General features: G+C 41.4%; 1 protein-coding gene across 1 annotated transcript in view; it reads left to right on the top strand.

Moving 5' to 3' along the window:
* Positions 1–19,539, top strand: part of PKHD1 (PKHD1 ciliary IPT domain containing fibrocystin/polyductin) — a 453,696-nt gene that overhangs the window by 192,610 nt on the left and 241,547 nt on the right. The window contains exons 47-49 of the mRNA XM_036916397.2: positions 1,238–1,484; positions 12,771–12,948; positions 14,337–14,532. Of these exons, the coding sequence (XP_036772292.2) occupies positions 1,238–1,484; positions 12,771–12,948; positions 14,337–14,532 (621 nt within the window). The remainder of the gene's footprint in view (positions 1–1,237; positions 1,485–12,770; positions 12,949–14,336; positions 14,533–19,539) is intronic.

Genomic DNA, 19,539 nt, shown 5'->3' on the forward strand with positions numbered 1-19,539 from the left:
AACACATAGTTCTTGTCTTCCAGGAACGCTTGATCTAGGAGCAATAAATCAGTGTTGAAGCCAGCCACTGTAATAGAGTGTGGTGGGTACAATTCTGCAGGACTGAACAAGGTCAGTGAAAGGAATAAGGAAGGGGTCAGGGAACATTTCACAGAGGTGACCTGAGTAGGGTTTTGAAAGGTGAATGGAAATTTGCAAGGGGGCGTAGGCAGGGAAAAGTTTCTAGGTATTAGGAACGTCAAGTACAAAAATTTGAAATTCTGAAAGGACTGACTTGCAGAGCTGCAGGAGGCTGTGTGTGGTATTAGGTAGACAAGAGTAGTTTGAAGAAGTTGGAATGCGTAACTTGATTCACTGCTTGGCCTGTACGGGGAGGCAGAATGAAAGTATCAGGGCCTCTATTTGTATCTTGTTCTTTTTTATTTTCCTCTTTTGTGTATTTTATCATGTACGCAATACAGACGGATAATAGCATAGGTTCTGAGATGTGTACTCCATTTTTTGAATTTTAATGACAGGGGTGTGCAAGTTAGAAAACCACTGCCATGGTTTCCTCCCAGGCAACAGAATGAGCAGCAGAACCAATGGATCACATGGGAGTGGGGCGGGGGAAAGACCGCTAGGAAGTGTGGCCCTAGAGCTGACAGTTACAAAGGGTGTTACCATTTGCCCACATGATTGATTGAATGTTGCTCTTGAAAGTAAATAAAGTAAGAACCTCATAATGCTAAATGGCAAGTTAGTACTCTGAGTCACTGTTTCCCAATCGACCTCAGTTTCTCACTCTTGGCACTATTGCCGTTCTGGGTTGAGTAATTTTTGGTTGTGGGGACTGTCCTGTATGTTAAGGATGTTGGCAGCATTCCTGCCTTGATCCACCAGACGCCAGCAGCACCGCCATCCAACCCGACGTGACAGCCAAAAATGATTCCAAATAGCTCCAAGGTCCCTCAAGGGCAAACCACCTCTGGCTGAAATCACTGCCCTAGAACAGAGGCTGCATGCATGCGGCACCAATGCCACCCTTGTTTCCCACTATATTGCCAGCGCAAAGCACAGAGCCTGACGTACCGTAGACATTCATGATTTTTTTCATTGAATAAAGAATTGACGGAATCGTAAAGCTGTATAAAAATGCAATTGAAAGTACTGAAAACATCCCAGAGAATTCAGCTGCCATTTGTTATTATAGTCTTTTGTGCCATGTGTAACAGTCTTTCTGTCTTCCAATTGGTAGGTGGATTTACTGTGAAGACCAGCCACTTGAAGTTCACAAACTCTTCAAACCTAGTTGCATTTCCATTTCCTCATGCAGCAATTTTGGAAGACTTGGATGGGTCTCTGTCTGGGAAAAGCGGAAGTCACATTCTTCCTTCTATGGAAACCCTTCCGGCTTCTTGTTTGGTCAATAGAAGCTTCAGTCAGGTTGCTCCTGGCAGTGTCTGCGGGGAAAATGCTCTCTTTCATCATGTGTCTGTTGGTTTGTAAGTTGAACTGACTATACTTTTCAGTTTGCCAATGAACATGCATCTATCATTCAGGCTGTTGAGGTTTATAGAAGGGAAATTGTTTTCAAGATTCTATTGAATCAAGAAAATCTAGTTCTGCAAAAGTGATAAGGGAATCATTTTGACAGCTGTCAAATCATAAGTTTAGAGTAGTTGGAGGCTTATTCAAATGGTAGCTAACTTTCAATATCACTGGACCAGATCTGTAGCCCATGACCTCTTACTGACATTTTGAGCTAACAGCTTCCTCTTGAAAAGACTTGCAACCAACAGAGAATTTGAAATGTATTTAAATTAAAAGTATTATTAAAAAATTCCAATAATGTCCATTCTCATTTATATATGTGTACTCTCCCCAACCTCTTTTTAAGTGTTCAATATGCTCCAGGAAAGCAATTGCTGATGCCTTCCTATTACTTGCAAAGTTGCTTCAGTCCAGTTCATTTTCCTTGTTAATTTCATGAACTATTGGATTTGTACAATACATTTCCTATTAATATTGGAGCAAGGACTTCTTGCTTATGCTAGTCAAGCCACCATTAAGTCGGCAGCTGGCTGTTTGTAATGCATAATAAGATTGCTTCTGTTCCCTTTAATTTCCAGGTAATGATTGCTGAGTGTCTAGGTTCTTTCACCTGTTTCAAATACATTGTATATATTTAGCCACACTTCTTTCCTTCCATTGTTTTAAGTGTCCTAACTGCATGAATATTAAGTCAAGAGATTCAGCCAGACCATACTGGCATCTTATTTAAACAGGGCCACTCCAGAGAGTGAGTTAGTGTGGTCAGGTTTGCACCAAGTCTGAATTTTGAATGCATATGGAAACAGTATCTTGATATTCTGTGTTAGAAGCCTTAACAACACACTGCTAGGATTGAATAATCTGAAAATTTTCCACTTTTGATTTCCTGTTTATTATTCTATCTAATGTTAATGGACCCAATTCTAAGTGAGTAAAATAGCAATGTGGAGAGATTTATTTTTATTTCTAATCATTTTGATTGTACTTTTGATTGAGCATGACTTTTTTTTCATTCTTAGGGATATATCCTCATTTTTATTGATGATTTTTATCAAAGATGTTCTTAATGAGTATTTTGAGATTTATAAGGGTTAGTGATTTATTTCTTATATGCATTTTTAAATGAGGAAAATTAAAAGAATTGAATAGTTAGAAGGAACATTATGCATTTGTATAAAAATTACTTCTCTGTGTCCTTAATATTCTTTTTTCATACTTTTCTCAATATCTACTGGGAGACTATCTCTTAGAGAGGCAGTTAGCGATGTAGTGTCAGGAGGCTCTGCAGATGTAGTATGGTCTGAGCATCTGTTCTTGGACATCCCCAGGACAGGATGCATAGATGCTTACCTTGGTAACAGGTCATGACCCCAGCACACAGGGACTGACAAGGTCAGAAAGATAATAATCCTGATAAGATATTCTAAGTAGGCTCCTCCTAGGGTGGAAAACTTGTGTTGGTTTGTCTGGAATTTTCTTGTTTTAGAATAGAAAATCTCTTGTCCTAGATACTCTGTTAGTTTTGAGAAAATCAGAATGGTTGGTCACCCTACTCCCTATTCTTCTATTTAAACATTTTCAGGTTGACCCACAGGTCTGTGGACAAATGCCCCATTACCCCAAAGTTGCTCCAGGAAAGTCTCAGCATGCTCCCAGTTATAAGTCTCTTGGCCCCAGTGTCCTCATCTCTAGGATAAGGCGCTTGGAGTAGATGATCTCTAAGACCTCACTCACCAAAGTGCATCTACATTGCGTGGGAGCTTGTTAGGCAGGGGAGAGCTCAGACTCCACTGCAGACATTCTGAACTGGAATCTCCCAGGTGATTTATATTAAAGTTCTAGAAGCCCCGCTCTAAAGTCCCTCTAACTTTGTCTTTCTATGATTCCGTCCTTAGCAGTTTGTGCTCAGTGACTTGATCTTTATCCCAGAGCATTATAACCTCATTAGGAACATGTCAGAGCTAATGAGCAATTTGAATTCAGCATAGATACAAACTTTGCGGCCTTTCATGGAGAAAGGATTAATTTGTTGTGCTGTTTGCCCTGGAGCAAGCACCCTAAGAGTTGATTTACAGAGCTCTCACAGCTATGATCTTGGGGGCTTGCGTGTTGATGGAGATCTGGTATGGCACAAGCACCCTGCTGCCTTCACTTTCCACTCTTACCCCCTCCCCCAGCTCTCGGTCCCCAGAGGACAAGACACTAGGCCTTGCATAGCTGCATAAACAAGGAACCCCCTTCCTCTTTGCTAACAACCAAGGGGCTGGAGTATGATTTCTTCCTTGAAAGTTCCTCTCTATGGTCCAGTTTCACTCTAAGTTCTTATTTGACATGGGCAGCATTCTGCCCCTGTCCTTCACAACCTTATTTAAGTCTGATGGGCACCCATGTCTGGGCCTGACTTCTGTTACAGCTCCCTCTGACTCGACCCTAGCAGTTGGATAGACAGAGGCATAAAAATATTTGAGGTTGGTGATGATATTTAATATTTAGGTGAAGAAAAAATTCCCACCCTCTCCAAGGCAGAGTCTCCTTAATGTTTTCTTAACATGACAACAAACTGTATCTGCATGAGTCCTGCTTTATTTTTCTCTCATGCGCTCAGTTTTAAGAACATGCTTTCTGTAGGAGCCACAAGATAGTCTTTTCTCCCCAACTTCCATTTCTACCAACCCCATCCTTTCTGATAAGACGGGTGATGTTAGCCCTACCAATGTAAGTCAGAACCTCATTTCAGAAAAATATGTCAGTGACCACTTTTCTCCAGAGGTCCCATAATGATGACATGCCCTCACAGAGTTCTTGGATTTACTGATCCCAAAATTTCGATCAATGATTTCTTCTGGGATAGTTACATGGAACAAGGTTAATGATGCCAACAGATTTTTGTGTGTTCCTTCCAGATCTCCCTTGCAAGTTCCTCTCCCTGTCCATTAACTACTATGTTCTTCAGGGTCTGTGAGGTGCTTTCCTTTCCTCTCAGGTGATATTCTTCCTATGTGATCTGGGGTTATTTCACCACCTCAGTGAGCATTCACTGATGCTTCCAGATCTCCTTCCTCTGCTCTGCACTGTCATACTGACTTCTAGATCATTCATCCAACTGCTTCAGGATCTGCACTGGCCAGTATTATAGCCACTAGCCACATGTGGCTATGAGCGCTTGAGATGTGGCTAGTCCAAATTGAGATGTGCTGTAAGTGTAAATTACAGACCATATTTCTAAGACTTTATATGGAAAAAAGAATGTGAAATAATCTCAAAATTTCTTCTATATTTATTATAATGAAACAGCAATATTTTGACTATATTGAGCTAAATAATATGATTTAAATTAATTTCACCTGTTTCTTTTTTACTTTTTTTCATGTGGCTAATGTAAAATTTAAGATGATACCTATGCCTTGTGTTATATTTCTATGGAGCAGCAATACTCTCAATATTTCCACTAGATTTAATAGCCACCTCAAACTTGACCTGCCAAACCGAACTTATATTCTTCACCCACAGACTGTTTCTCTCCCTGGGTGTTGAGAATCCGTGATCAGGCAAACGCTTCAGTTATCTAAACCAGGAACGTGGAGGTGCCTTGACCGATCTTCTTACCTTATTTTCCACAACAAATCACCTACCACGTCTAGTCCATTTTCTCTCTTAATATAAAGAAATTTCTCTTGAGTCTCTCAATGACTCTCCTTCTCAACTTTCCCTCTTTAGTCCAGTCTCAACAGTCCCTCTTTTGCCATGGCCTCTCACCTGTTTAACTACAACAGCTTTAATGCTGCCTCTCTCTGATCCTATCCTTGAACTTCATAAATGCAGATGGGGTCTTGCCATATCCATTCATTCCCTTGCTTGAAACTTCTGATTGGTTTCCCAGGGCCTCCGGAAGAAAGCCCGGCATCCTTACTGTCTCACGGGCCCTTTGTGACCTCCTCACTGTTTATGCTTCACCTTCATCTGTCACTGTTCTGCCCTTCCCTTCCCCGCATTCTCTGCCTCAGCCACACTCAACTCCTTTGTGCTTTTCAGTTCACCAGCTTCCGTGTCCATGAGCTCAGCACGAAGGCCATTTTCTCTGGGGAGCTTCGCCTAGTTTCCTGGGCTGGTTTGTAGTATCCCTGGATCTCTATATTTGCTCTAATACTCATAGCTCCTGCATAGCTTTATAAATTGTCCATCTCTGCTTATAGATGGTCAGTAGGGTATAGATAGGGTTTTTTATTTGTTTCTATTATAGTGTCCAAAATTGTGTGGAACACATAACAACTCAATACAATTAATATCAAATAAATGAATATAATTTAAAAAATTGTGGAGTCCTCAAAATCTTCCTTCAGTGTCTTTATTGTCCATTTCTGTCTAAGCACATGTTTGTGAGGCCCAGGATTAAAATACTGTCCTCAGTCTTTATCTCTAAAATTTCTAGGTACATGTAATACCTAAGGATGTCTTTTCATAATGTCTTGTGGGCTTTTGCTTTCCTGGGGCTATCAGTTGATTTGTTTTAGCAGCTGATTCCTTCCCTGCTCCACCCTGACCCCACCCCTACTGAATCAGCAGTTTGCCTACATTTGCAATATTTTCTTCCCCTGGTGGTACAGATGCATAGACTTGTGATAGGGAGAATGAAAACTCAACCCTCACATTTACCATCTGGGAATGATTCTTATTTTGTGGTCTAGGGTATTCTGTAAGTACTTCAGTTGTCATAGATTTATTCAGATATCAAGAAATCAAACCTTGATCTCTTTTCCAACTGTTGACTGGGTGAACATGGGGAAAATTTAAAGAGTTTACAAGATATTATAGGTTGGCCAACTGGTTCCTTCTGAGTTTTTATAGGATATAGATAAATTAAAGTCAGGACACATGCATATATTTAAAATTATTTTTCAAATACTGAAGAGTGGAGAAATGATTAAGAATTATTTGTGGGTAGTTGGCCCAGGTGCCCACACTTCCTAGGTGTATTCTTTTAGACAAGTTACTTCACCTCTTTATGCTTCCATTGTCATATCAATAAAATGGGCATAATGGTATTAATCTCAAGAGGTCATTGCCTGGTATGTAGTAAGTGCTTAATAAATGTTGTCTTTATATCTATGATTTATAAAACAGCATATAAATATACTATTAATTGAATAAAATACTGTAGATTATTATCTCTCTGAGAAACAAAGACCTGGCAAAGGAATTAAATTTGCTCAAAGCAGCTAAATACAATTCTTGAAAAATAGGGAATACTTTCCAACAGTCACAGGACATTTTGTGGGTCCAGCAAAACCTCCCCGGGAGTCATTGAATCTGGAGACACAGTCTTTGATTCATTGTGCCCCAATACCTTCTGTTTCTTCCTTCCCAGTTCTCCTGGAAAAGAAAAGGTTAATGCTCTTGTTCATCACCTTGATTCTTAGATCTTGCTTAATATCCTCTCCTGTCGTGCTTGCGTTCAGTTTGTACCTATGTAACTGCTCTTAGTGTGTCAGTGTTCAAAGTATGAGGCACCCCCTGCCTCTGTAAATGCAAAAGTAAAGAAGAGTTCAAATGGAAATTTTGGCCTAGCTTTTCCTTTAATAATTGCCTAACTCTCCTTCCTAGGGATAAAGCCAAAGCATCACTAATGGCATCTTTTCAGTCCTCAAAAACAAAAAACTGGGTGAGACAGGAAAATTTTAAGAAGTATTATCCTCTCTTGTCAGCAGAGGTTATAGAAATAAAATAGAAAAAGATATAACATCACAATGGACCCCAAATGGGGGAATATTATCAATAATGTTACATGGTTATTAAATTTCACAAATAATAAAGAGGTAGAGCGGTGTGCTGGAAAATGTTTATTAACTAGCTCTCTAGAATAAAAAGCCTGATTTGTAGTGTTTGTCTAATTCTGAGGTGAAAATATTTTCCCATGACCTATATAAGGCGACCATCATGCTGTCACTGAACACAGCCTTGGGAAGACAATGAACTTGATGCTCTACCACACCATCAGGTGCATATGTGCAACAGGGAAGATAAGCTTCTTAGTCTAACTTCCTACCTGATGCATGAAATTGTCCTTCAGTATCTCTGACAAATAGTTGTCTACCGTTTGGATGCACAGGTCCACTGGTGGTATTCTCATGTTCAGAGGCAGCCATTCCAGTTGGATTCAAAAGATCAAGAGAAGAGATGCAACAGCGTACGAAGGATCATCTTACGTAGAATGATGACCCTTCTATTGTTCGTCTTCATGGATTAAGATAGAATAGTATTATCTTAAGATAATACTTGCAAATACTGTGTATGCTACCTTTGAGGAGGTCTAGGTTGCTTCTAGAGTTTCTGTACAATAAATTATTATTGCTTCAGCCAACTCTGAAATAAAGATAAACAGAAAAAACATGCTTGCAAAGTTATGGGGAGTTGTGTTGGGTGTGCCTCTTACTCAAAAGGAGAAATATTTAAGTGTTTCCTCAATCAATAAGATAATATTAAAAAGCCTATTGATATATATAAAATATTACTGGATGGTGGAAGGTCAGTAGGGTGGAATAGTGAGTCTCTGATAGGGACTGTCATGAGTTGAGTGTATTTTTAAAGGATGGGAGCCAAGCTGTGCCACAAAATGTGTTAGCTGTGTTTAAAATCTCAGTTTGTCCTCTTTGTGCAGTAAGAGATGGCAGGGAGAGCAGCCAGCATTCATATCCACGAGATGCTCGCAGCCCCATTTGAAGTTAGTTATTATGATAGGTCTGTCTTGGGAGATGTGTAGTTATACAGGGTTTATTTCACAATTGTTCCGAACTGAGAGCATTTAGAGCTCGATGCAATGTTTGTCTTGATACACAGAGATGGACCCTCAGGAAAAGCAAGTTAATAGTAAACACAAACCCCAGAGTTAATATTTGTTGTCACTGCTATTGTTGATTGCCTAACAAATCTTTCATGGACAGCGTACATTCAACGGTTCCACACAGTAGATGGACACTAACCTGCATAACTATTTATGCAACTAGTATTGTAAATTGGTACTTAGGCTGTGAGTTTTTATCCAGTGATAGTGCTATATTTCTAAAGGAAAACATCCCTTAATTAAAAACTGTTTTGGTTACTTTTTAAAAAAAAAAAGAACAAAAATTAAGGCACTCCATTGAACAGGAAATGAAAAGAAAGGCTTGCAGTCTTTTTGGCTTCTGGAGTGTGTATAGGACTGTGTACAGGAGCTGCTCCTGACGCAGAGGTAAGGGTTAACATTTAAAACGGACTGGTTGCCTCCTGATTTCTCGCACATAAAGCCATGAGAAGTTCAGGGAGAGACTTCTTCCCCCAGTAATGAAGCTCTCTGCCGCTAATGGCCCATGCAGACTCCCTCGGCTCCTCCAAATTAGAAATACTTTTGTGCTCCTTTGCTTCATTAACAGTAAAGAGAGGGAGATTGGTGGCTATTTAGGGCACAGGGAAATTGGTGGCTATTTAGGGCAAGTGAAAATGGTAGTAATTATGGTTGGTACGTTCTTTTCATGGTGTTCTTTGACTTTTGATGTTCTTTTGGTGCTTTTCAGAAGAGCCCACCTCTGTCAGTGTTGGCATTTAGCCTAGCAGGATGGGAGCTAGTTTAACTTTGAATTTTTGACCCCAGGTGATGGTCACCACAGGCATCTTGCCTACTGGGAGATGGGCCTTTTACATTTTGATTTGCTTTTCACAATGTGCCATAGGACCCTTTCCGCTACCAGCTGTGATGAAGGTATATTTGATCACTCCTCTACCTGGATTGCATTACAGAAAGCTGGTGCTGCACATGTGAGCCTATGAAATGTCATTCCACATAGACCTTAGTTGAGATGGATGGGGTGCCCTGTTATAATCAGGACAATATAGGAAGAAGGAAGAGGAAAGTTTCATTTAAGATCATAGTGAGCTGTGGGGTCGGGGGGGCTCTGGTTGGTCAAGTGGTTAGCATCAGATTATTGGATGCTGGTTGGAAAGAGAAGGGCATCAAAAATTAGGTACAAAAGTTCCAAAGACATATGGAACTGAATTAATATTACCACATAGTGGTTTTATAATATTTGAAAAGGGGGTCATTTTGTGAGAGCCTGGGGAGTATGGTCTGAAAATTGGGTTCTTCAAAAGTTAAAATTATAATCTACAGAACCTGAACTAAGAGAGATTACATCCTAAAAACTGATTTATAAATGTGATGCTGATAGAAATTTGAGACATAATTAAGTCTAGTCAAAGTGACCAGGAAGATTCTTCAGGCCACATTGATGGGATTAAGAAACACATTTCTGGAGCTATCTACCTAACTTATTGTACTGGAACATATGGAAGTCATCTTTTTTAAAAATTTTCAAGGTGGTATGCATGATATCTTAAGAAAAGAGTGACAAAATATAGATTGATAAGCCAAAGTAAGTGACAAAATATAGGTAGGAGGCATTAGATGTGAACAGATGTATAGATTTGAAGAAGTGAAATTATTTTGCTCTGTAGTTTTAAAAAGAAACAACTATTCATAAAAGTGGTTTAAGAGCACTTGACTAAGGTAGATTTATAAATTTACAAAGAAACTTTAGCATGTTCCTAAACCAGGGCTCACTGCTTGTGTAGATTGCTTGTTTATGTCTAGGAGAGGTTTTCTGACCACTAAACCTAAGTGTTTAAGTCCTTTTAGCAAATAGGGCCCTACTGATAGGGCAGCTGACGGCATCAGCTCTGATGACCTGTAATCAAACTGCTTGTCTCCTTTGATGAGTATGTTTGTAAGAAATCTCCTGGCCCCCATGTGGTTTTTCTGGATAGATTTCCCTGTTGGGGGGAAATGTCACTAAGCAGCCAGCTGGTAGGTTCTGATCTGTGTAGCACTTGCTTACTCATTCAGCTCATATTTATTGAATACCTACTATGTGAGAGGCAGTTTTCTTACTATGAATTATGAAATGAAAATACAGATATATCAGTTAGTCTCTCCTGGATAGGTATTATGAGTCATTTTCCAGAGCCCATCTGTTTCCGTGAAAGCCGAAAGGACGTTACTTTCAGAATCTGAAACCCTCAGCACCATTGCCTAGACTGTGGGGGGGTATCCCACTTTAGATACTCACCATGGTGCCTACTGCAGCCAGCTCATCTACCTGCTTAGTATTTCTTGGTTCCAACTCATATCTTCTTATCATATTGGTTTTACATTTATTTTCCAAAAGTCTTATCTTTTTAAAAAAAAATAAACTACCTGGGCCACAGGGGGCCAGATGATCTCCTGGGATTCTGGGACTCATGGTTTCAGTCACTGGGGAGCCGAGATGACCAAGGACAAATGGCTGGAAAATACATGGAAAAGTTAGCTTTTAAAGCTTGTCAAAAGATGAAAATTTAAAACTGAATTCCGTGAATGGAATGGTTTTCTACTAGAGGATGTGAGTGCCCATGAGTGGAAGAAGGGACAGGATGAAATATGGAGGGAATTCCTGCGATGGATTGGAAGTTACAGCAGATGACCTTCATGGCCATTCTGATTCAAAGCATTCGAACTGGGGACTGCCCTTTACTCCCAATTTAAACCCTGACATAGGTGGGAAAAAACCCATAAATATCCCAGTCCAAAGAGAGGAAGAAATCTCCCTCCCTAAAGATTTCTAATGATTCAGTTAATGCTGAAAACGGAAATCTGGGGAAATTTTTTCCAAATGCCCTGAGCATTTTTCATCCCTTTCATTGTGTTAGTGAACAGATCAAACAAACACATCTAGTCTTATAAGAAATATGTATTCAGTGCTGCATTGTGGGGGCCAGGGCTCTGTGCCGTGGAAGGTTTTGAGTGTGTTTTTAAGTGATCAAATATCCTGGATAAACTGCTAAATGTTAGAATAAGTAGGGCAGAATGGCAAACCTGACGTACCTGAGATTTTTTCTTAAGTGAGCTGTGGGTAGTTGGGCTTGGGGATGGATCCTGATGACTCTACATAGATTATGTTTTTAAGTTTCATGGTAGCTATGTAAGATACATACCATTGTTGCCTCCATTTTTAAAAAAAGGAAACAAATGCTTTAAGAGGGTCAGTCATCTGCCCAAGTACACACACCTAGTGCATGCAGGCAAAGATTTCCAGTTTACACTCATTGACCCCAGTGTCCAAGCATTTAACACTAAAACAGTTTCCTTTTTTATAATATGCCACTGGGTTGTAAATTGGCTTTGGATATGCTCATGCCACACCTCAGTTTGAAAACTCAACATCCTCCTTCGTCTCATTTCCCTCCACTTTGAGAATTTAATTATCTGCCTGCAGCAAAACGCCACAGTTAGAGATTCTCATGAAAACCGCACCAAAGGGGGAAAGACAGTCATAATGTGTATTGAGTTTTTTTCACTTTGGCTTACTTTTTTTCTGTCCACTTTGACTTTCTTTTAGGGTCTTTGCATGTGGCTAAATCTATTTGTGTTCTTAAAAAACACTTTCTGGGATGGGCTGGGTAGTGTGCGAAAGTTAATAAATTTCTGGTTCTCCCTTGTGTCATAATACTTGTGCCATACTCTGCCTCCATTTCCTCATTTGGTAATAGGCAGTTCTTCTAGAGATGCTTTATGTAAATGAGGAAATTGGCACCAGCTGCTTTTGAGATTGTCCATCATGCATTCTTCCTTCATGCAACCAGTATGATTAAGAGTGCCCACTGTGTGCAGGGCCCTGTGCCGGGGGGAGGACACTAGAAAGGAGAAAACATCTCTTACTTAAAGATTTCAGAATCTATGTTCACAAACAAAGAAGCAAAGCCCCCAACACTGAGGTGCTGTGGGTGGGGTGAGCACTGGATATTAGGCAAGTCCACAGGAGAAGAGCCGGGCTGGCTCTTCAGTCCAGGGAAGGTTCCTAAAGCCACACACTGGGAGGTTGGAGGTGGCTTCTGACAGTCTAGGCACATCAGAGCTGAGTATCAGGCATTGCTCCCCAGAGGAATGTCTCATAACTATATAATGTGTTTTCCACTGTCTACTACACAATTCTGGCCATGGACATTTCTTTGTTAAAATAATAACATGTCCTCTTGGCCTATGTGAACTCACTGAGATGGCATTTAGGAGTGGCCTCAGGTCTGAGTGTTACTACCTTCAGCCCATTCACTGCCCCAGCGTAACGTGCAAACAATGCAAGAAGATAAATTACAACTTACGGAGGAGGAGGACATCTGATCCAGAAGGGACGAATAACTTAAACCCCTTTCTTTTTCTTTTTAAATCACCCTAGAGCTAATGCTCCAGATGTTTCTTATGATCTAACCATAACTGACAGCAGAAATAAGACAACCACTGTCAATTATGTGTGTGACACACTGTCTAACCCTTATGGCTGGACGGCTCTGCTCTCGGATCAGGAGACCTACGCACTGCGATTTGAGACGCCGTGGATCAACAGATCTCTGCAGGTAACCTCATTCAATGATATGTTCCACTCCCCAGCGGTTCTTACCTTTCCTTCTCTGAAATAATAGTGTGCAGGTATTAGCATCTTCTGGTGCTGATAGAGAAGGCTCCAGCAGCATTTTTGCCAGGTGAATGTAACCTCAGTACCAGATAGAGTGGTTTTTTTTTTTTTTTAACTTGAAAAATGTAGAATCTGTTTAAATTTCCCCTTGAAGGCAGAATGGTTCTGCTTGAAATCTTAACTCCAGTAATACAATTGAAAACAGTTTCTAAGCAATCTAGAACTCTATTCTCATAGTATGGGTTAAGGACCAATTTAGGCCAGAGAGAAGTGTTTGTAGCCAGAGAAAATGTCTTAATGGAACATCATTACATTGCACACTGCCACCTTGTGGTCAAATAGTAACTTACACACGAAGGTCTGGGCCGTCATTGGGGTTGGTTGAAGGAGTCAAGGGTTATGGGGAGGATGATAGAAACATCCATGTGGAAAGTGGATGCAAGTTCTAGAAAAAACAAATTTCCTCAAGCTTTTCTTTGTGCGCATTTCTTTCCCCCTGTCTCATGCACATTCTCCCCGAAGGTGCTGAGAGCAGGCTTTAGGGAGCTAGAAGCTGCTATAGGAGTGCCATAGCTCTGAGAAATTCAAAGAGCATCTCATTTGATTCTCTCAGCATTGCTCTCAGAAAAAAGAGCTCCCTCATTCCCTTGAGGTTTCCATGAGAACGTTTTAGGGGATTTTCATAAGGTGAAGGCAGCGGAAGGTGACTGGAGATGGACATGCTGACTTTCTAGCCTGGCTTAGTACCTCTCCTGCTCTGCGATGTGGGCAAGTTACTGAACCTTCACCTGCCTCAGTTTCCTCATCTGTAGAATAGGGTGTTAATAAAAACAATCACTGGGGTTCTTTGAAGGCTTGAAAGCCTTGGTATGAATAATAGTACCTGAGCATGTAGCAAATGCTTCCGTAGTGTGATCTCTGACTGTTGTAAGAGGGTGACACTCCTGTCCTCTCATCTCCTGCCTCTTTAAGTTATGGAGACAACCGGAAAGGAATTCTGAGCCTGGCTCTGTCTCTTCTAGTTGTTTGATTGGGGATGAGGCAATTTACTGGTCTGGGCTTTGTTTTTCTTCTCTGTTGATGGGGGTTGTTAAAGAAGAAGAAGAAGACCCTTAGGGTGTCTCTCAGTCTCACATTCCATGATTTTGTGGCTCTAGTTATGAATTTATCATGGAGTGGATTCAAGGAAGCTCATTTCCCACATGAAAAGTAGTCTAGGCGTGACCTGCCCCTGTTTCTAAACTACTGCATCTGTGTTCTCTAAGGCTTTTTTGTGGGGGGAGCCTTCCTTACTAAATGAGCACTATTGTTCTTTTCTCTCACTTCAAGTACTCAGCAACACTGGGCAACTTTGCTCCTGGGAATTACCTCCTGCTGGTGCACACAGTGGAGTGGACTTACCCTGACATCCTCATAAGGTGCGGGCGTCGAGTGGGGCAGTCCCTTCCATCTCTGCCATTGCCTGGTCAGGACCAAGGCTGTGACTGGTTCTTCAATAGCCAGTTGAGGCAACTCACCTATCTGGGTAAGTATAACTGGACCAGCATTTTGAGGGCACAGTGTCAGAAACCACTAGACATTTGTGCTTTGAAGTCATGAGGAACTGAAGAGGTTAAATAGTTAGGCTCTGAAATCAGACTGCCTTGATATAGAGCCCAGCTCTAACTCTTACTAGCTATGGGACTTTCTCTCTAAGCCTCAGTCTCCTCATCTGTAAAATGGGATGTTAATGGGATCTGCCTCAAAGGACAGGAAATTAAACAAAAGATAACATGTAAAACTCTTTAGCTGAATTGGTTATGGTTGTGGCTGACTATGGTCACAGAGTCAAGGAATAGCAGGAAGTAGAAGGTGACAGAGAGAGAAAGAGACTGAATAATGGGTGAAGTTAATGTGGAAGGTGAGAGGGAAGGCTTTGGAAGGGAATCTGAAGTCAGGAAGGTGGGAGGGCATGGAGGGCTGATCCGAGGAACAGGGGCTGGGCTGTCTCTGTCTGGTGTCAGAATACACATCAGTTTGAAGGATCCTGGAGCCTCATTTTATAGGACCAGGAACACTACTGGGATTGCAGAGCAACTGAGATTGAAGAATTTCCTCACCTTCTCATTGTGCATGTTTCCCAGGAGCCCTACGTGCGGGTCAAGACCGTATATCCTTTTGGACTTCCTGGAACTCATTTCCTATTCCTTTTCCACGTCACAGCAGCAGTGGTCAGTCTGAGCACTGTGGTGTCCACTTATACCAACTTCAGCTCAGTGTGGTCTGTAAGGAGAATCTGGCACAGTGGGTCTCTAGACGTCAGTATTGTTATAAATTGTTCTTAATAGATCCTGGTCAAAATTGGGAGACTTCATTAGAAGAGCAAATGACAAGTCCTAACCCCTGCCTGAAGCCAGACTGGGCACAAAGGATCTTGAGAGCTGGACAATTGTCCTTAGTCCCTTGTCCCTTCTTCCTAACCATTGTCAACTGAATCTGATCTATACTTGAGCCCTGGGACTCAAGCGCTATTAAATTTTAACAGACCCAGAGAGGAGAGTATGGTGATTCCCTGGTGTTTTAAAGTCTTTGCCAAATGGTTTGTTGTATATCTTATTTGCACTGATTGTACCTTTCAAATTTTATTTCTGATTGATCCCATCATAAATGTAACCGAAAACTATAAAAACTCAGGATGGACTGAGATTCCTGACACTGTTTTACCACCAGAGCCCAATGGACTCATTAAGTAAGAGCAAATAGATGCCATTAACTTTATGACTGTTCACTTGATATATATTCAGGAACAAAATTTTAATTTAAAATTGCTCTTTTCTATTACTTGGCAGGCTTTCGAAGAGCCTGTCTTGTCCATTGGTCAGATTTTGTCCATGACTGCAAGTTAATTTGAATAGTTACATAAGCCAAGCATGATAAAGGAACATTTGTGACATAAAGAGAAAAACAAAAAATCAAGTCACTCAGCTAGATTGTCTCCCCCTTTGATAGCATTATTTATTGAACTAATAGCAAGTTACACTATTATACTGTATATACACATATATGGTGTAAATACACATCTGTGTAAGTGTATATATACAAATACATATACATATATTGGTAAACACATATATATCAGCAAGTATATGATATAGATGAATATTTCAGAATAAAACATTTTTATTAGGTAGATAACCCTTAGTAATACTTTAAAAATTCTTTGTATCAGAATACCCTAGTATCCCCACCTTCAAATTACAGTAGTTAGAAAGGGAACTGAAGTCACCGGGGTTGGTTGAATGTTTTATAAACTTGGAGACCCTGTTCCTTAAAAGGATTCCCAGTGCTCCAGGTAGTAGCATTAGTGGTCATTTGTGCCTTCGCTGTCCTCTGAGTGAATGGGTAGATAGGTGGCTAGAGCCACTTCTGTCTCCTCTGGGTTGGCACAGTGAGAAACTGGGGACCCGAGAGGGCCTGAGGTTCATACTTCTCCCTGGTGGTGTCTCACGTGGGGACACTGGGTGGTGTGGATCTGGTCATGACCCAGGACATCCTCTGTATACAGTTTACAGCATCATTAGGCAGGCTAATAATGCCATAATAGGGAGGTGTTATAGCTGGTCCCCCAACAAGACCCTAATAAACAATAGAGGTCTGTTCTCGGCCATGCATTTTACATATTGATTAATTTGTTACTTTCACTTAATTGTTTTCTTGGACCTTATGACTTTGTAGTTCTGTGACTGGGATCATTTACATAAAAGAAATTAATCTAAGCAGAGAATATAAGTAAAGATCTCACAGCCTGTGTGGACATATTTCTAGGATGAGAAAATGGGGGGATGAGTGGAGAGCTGTGTATACAGAAGCTGCATTTTACGGTAGAATAATTGCTTGACCTCCTTCAGGTCTAGAGTTTGCTGTCAGACTTTTAGGGGTTGTGTGGGGCAATCTTAATCCTTTTCCGGGCTGGCATTTCATTCAGAGTCCTGCATCACTGGCAATTGGTTGTGTTTCATTCATTTGTTGACCATTCTAAGTTCACAATCTTTTGTATTGTTTGTTTGCAACCTTACCACATTCTCCCAAGACAGGAAGTTAAAAAAAATCACGAATATCCTCATTTCCTCCATTTGGCTACTTTATATTTGACTTAAGATACCTGACTAATCTTAGACCCAGCTGAGAATGGAAAGATCAGAACCCAGGCATTCTAGCTCCTGGCTATGGATCTCTCCACTAGAGTGTGCTACCCACTAAATAATCATTGGTCACTGACCAGATAGGGACGGGTGGAGTGCTGGGCAGGGCGTAGAAGAAAACTCACTGATCGCCAGTAACAAGGAAAAATACCCCTGCACGTATAATATATGTTTTGAGAGCATTTCTCTTCTCTGCCAAGGCAAGTTCATCTTTGTTCAGCAGTGTCTTTATGGAATGCAGCTTCTTTGGTAAGCCTGTGGCCAGCTTAGGGTTTAGGGTTTTAATCAGTGGCTAGCTAGCTATTTTACCTGGGGCATGGAATTGCAAATACTCCACACCTCCATGGCTTCGTCTATACAAGGAGGTTAAGAATATTGACTTATCTCTTAGAATTGTGGTACAGAACACCCAACATCTTCCAGTGTAACTAGTATGCCATATTACTTTACTGCAAATTTTCTCAATAGATTATTTCTCTAGAATTTCCCTTTCTTTTTCCCCCCAGAAGATTAACAATGTCACGTGCCTTGAACTCACTCTATACATCATAACCTTTCTGAAAGGGTCCCATTCTCTTTTCCTCGACTAGCTTTTGTGAGATAAATGAGATTCATGATAATATGACATACATGATATATTGTTTCCATGATCGAAATTTAATACTGCTTAAGAAACTGTTACCCACAGAATAAAGCAACCCCACTCATTTAAAAATATCTTTTAAGGAGATTGGTTCAGGCTGTCTTTCGAAAGCCCCTGAGAAGTTTGCCCAAGGAGCCACTTAAAAACAGACCACAAGCAAAGTACTTGTGTGTTCCTGTTTGGGTTAGGACCCCGGTGGGCGGTATTTAATGTGATCCACTGTTATGAGTGGCAGTTCTGAACTGTAACTTCTATGCCATGCTTGGGAAGGGGTGTGACTGTAGAATAAATGTTCTTCTATATTCTCAAAGTCAGGGTCAAAGCCAGCAAGTCCCTTTTTCCCTGCATGTGATTTGATTCACTGGCTGCTCGTCTCTGCCTTACGCAGCCAGGTTCCCACTGCCTCTTGCCCTGCTGTTGTTTTTTTTTTTCCAGAGATGTTTCAGTTCATGGTGAACTATTTTTATTTTTTAGTTACATTAACGCTATGAAATAATTAGCCAGCTAATTAATCTGGTTTACAAGCTTTGTAGGATTCTTCAGCTGTCAGTCAGGCCCAGGCCGGAGGCCTACGTCGAGTCTCAGCTCTCTTGCCCATGTGATTCCTGTTGCCATGGCTACTGGCTACATCTGCTGACACCCCACTCGCTATTTATTGCTTAATTAAGAATTTCACGCTCAGCCCTTATCTGCCTCTAAGAACAAGCACACACTGTTAAGAAATTCCAAATTTAGGCCCAGGCACAAGGAAAGCCTTTCTTGCAGGCTTGGCTGGATGGAGCCTCTCTAACGATCTTCTCGGCATCCCAGCCGCCACCCTTCAATCAAAAATCATTAAATGGGGCAGAGATAATGAGCATGTAGCATATCAAAAGAAGGATGTTTGCTTGGTCCAAAGGAGGAAAAGCTGCTAGGCCCCATGCTCAGCTCCACTTCAAAGGGAGATGAGACCCCCTCATCACTGGGGCCTGATAAAGCCTCATTTGTTCTGGGCCTGACTTATGCAAAAGGTCTGGTATGTCAGAGTCCCATTGCACAGACGTGGGATCCCCCACCTCTTCATCCACCTCCGCCCACTGCTCCCTGGTCTTCCGCACACTCGTGTGTCAGCACTGAGGCAGCTGGGCCCCCCAAAGCATCAGGCCAGCGTATAATCACCGACTCTCCACTCACAATGGCCACTTGTCGGGGGGTGGCCAGGAGGAGGTCTTCGTCACAATAGGAACACAATTATTGCAGCTGCTGGGGAGGGCTATGCCTCTTCCTGTAGAAATATAATAGGACTTGCCCAAAACAGGAGGAGAAGGTTGGGGGGAGGAGGGAGGGCCGAGAGGGATGGAGGAAACAATCTTGAGTTGATTATTCATATTTGGACTCTTGGAAGCCCCATGCGGAACCAGTGGGGTTCCAGCAGCTGCTCGTGCACAGCCTTCTTCTAATAATTGTACATTCTGTCAGGGGTCAACTTACTTTTGACCCTGTCCTTTTATATCGGTAAAAGGCTCTTTAGGGCAAACTGTTGGGTTGTGGCAGGGTGCATTAAACACTCACAGCCCCTTCCCCTTGTTCCCTCCCCCTCCCAACCAGCAGCCGGTGATAAATTCATGTCAGATGCTGAGCCATTCACAGTTGCCCTCTCGAGTTCACACAGCCCCACGCACGCAGCAGAGAGGCGGCCAAGCCTGGATAATGTGTGAGGCGGCAGCTG

This window comes from Manis pentadactyla, chromosome 16 (genome assembly GCF_030020395.1).
Source record: "Manis pentadactyla isolate mManPen7 chromosome 16, mManPen7.hap1, whole genome shotgun sequence".
Classification (NCBI taxonomy): domain Eukaryota; kingdom Metazoa; phylum Chordata; class Mammalia; order Pholidota; family Manidae; genus Manis; species Manis pentadactyla.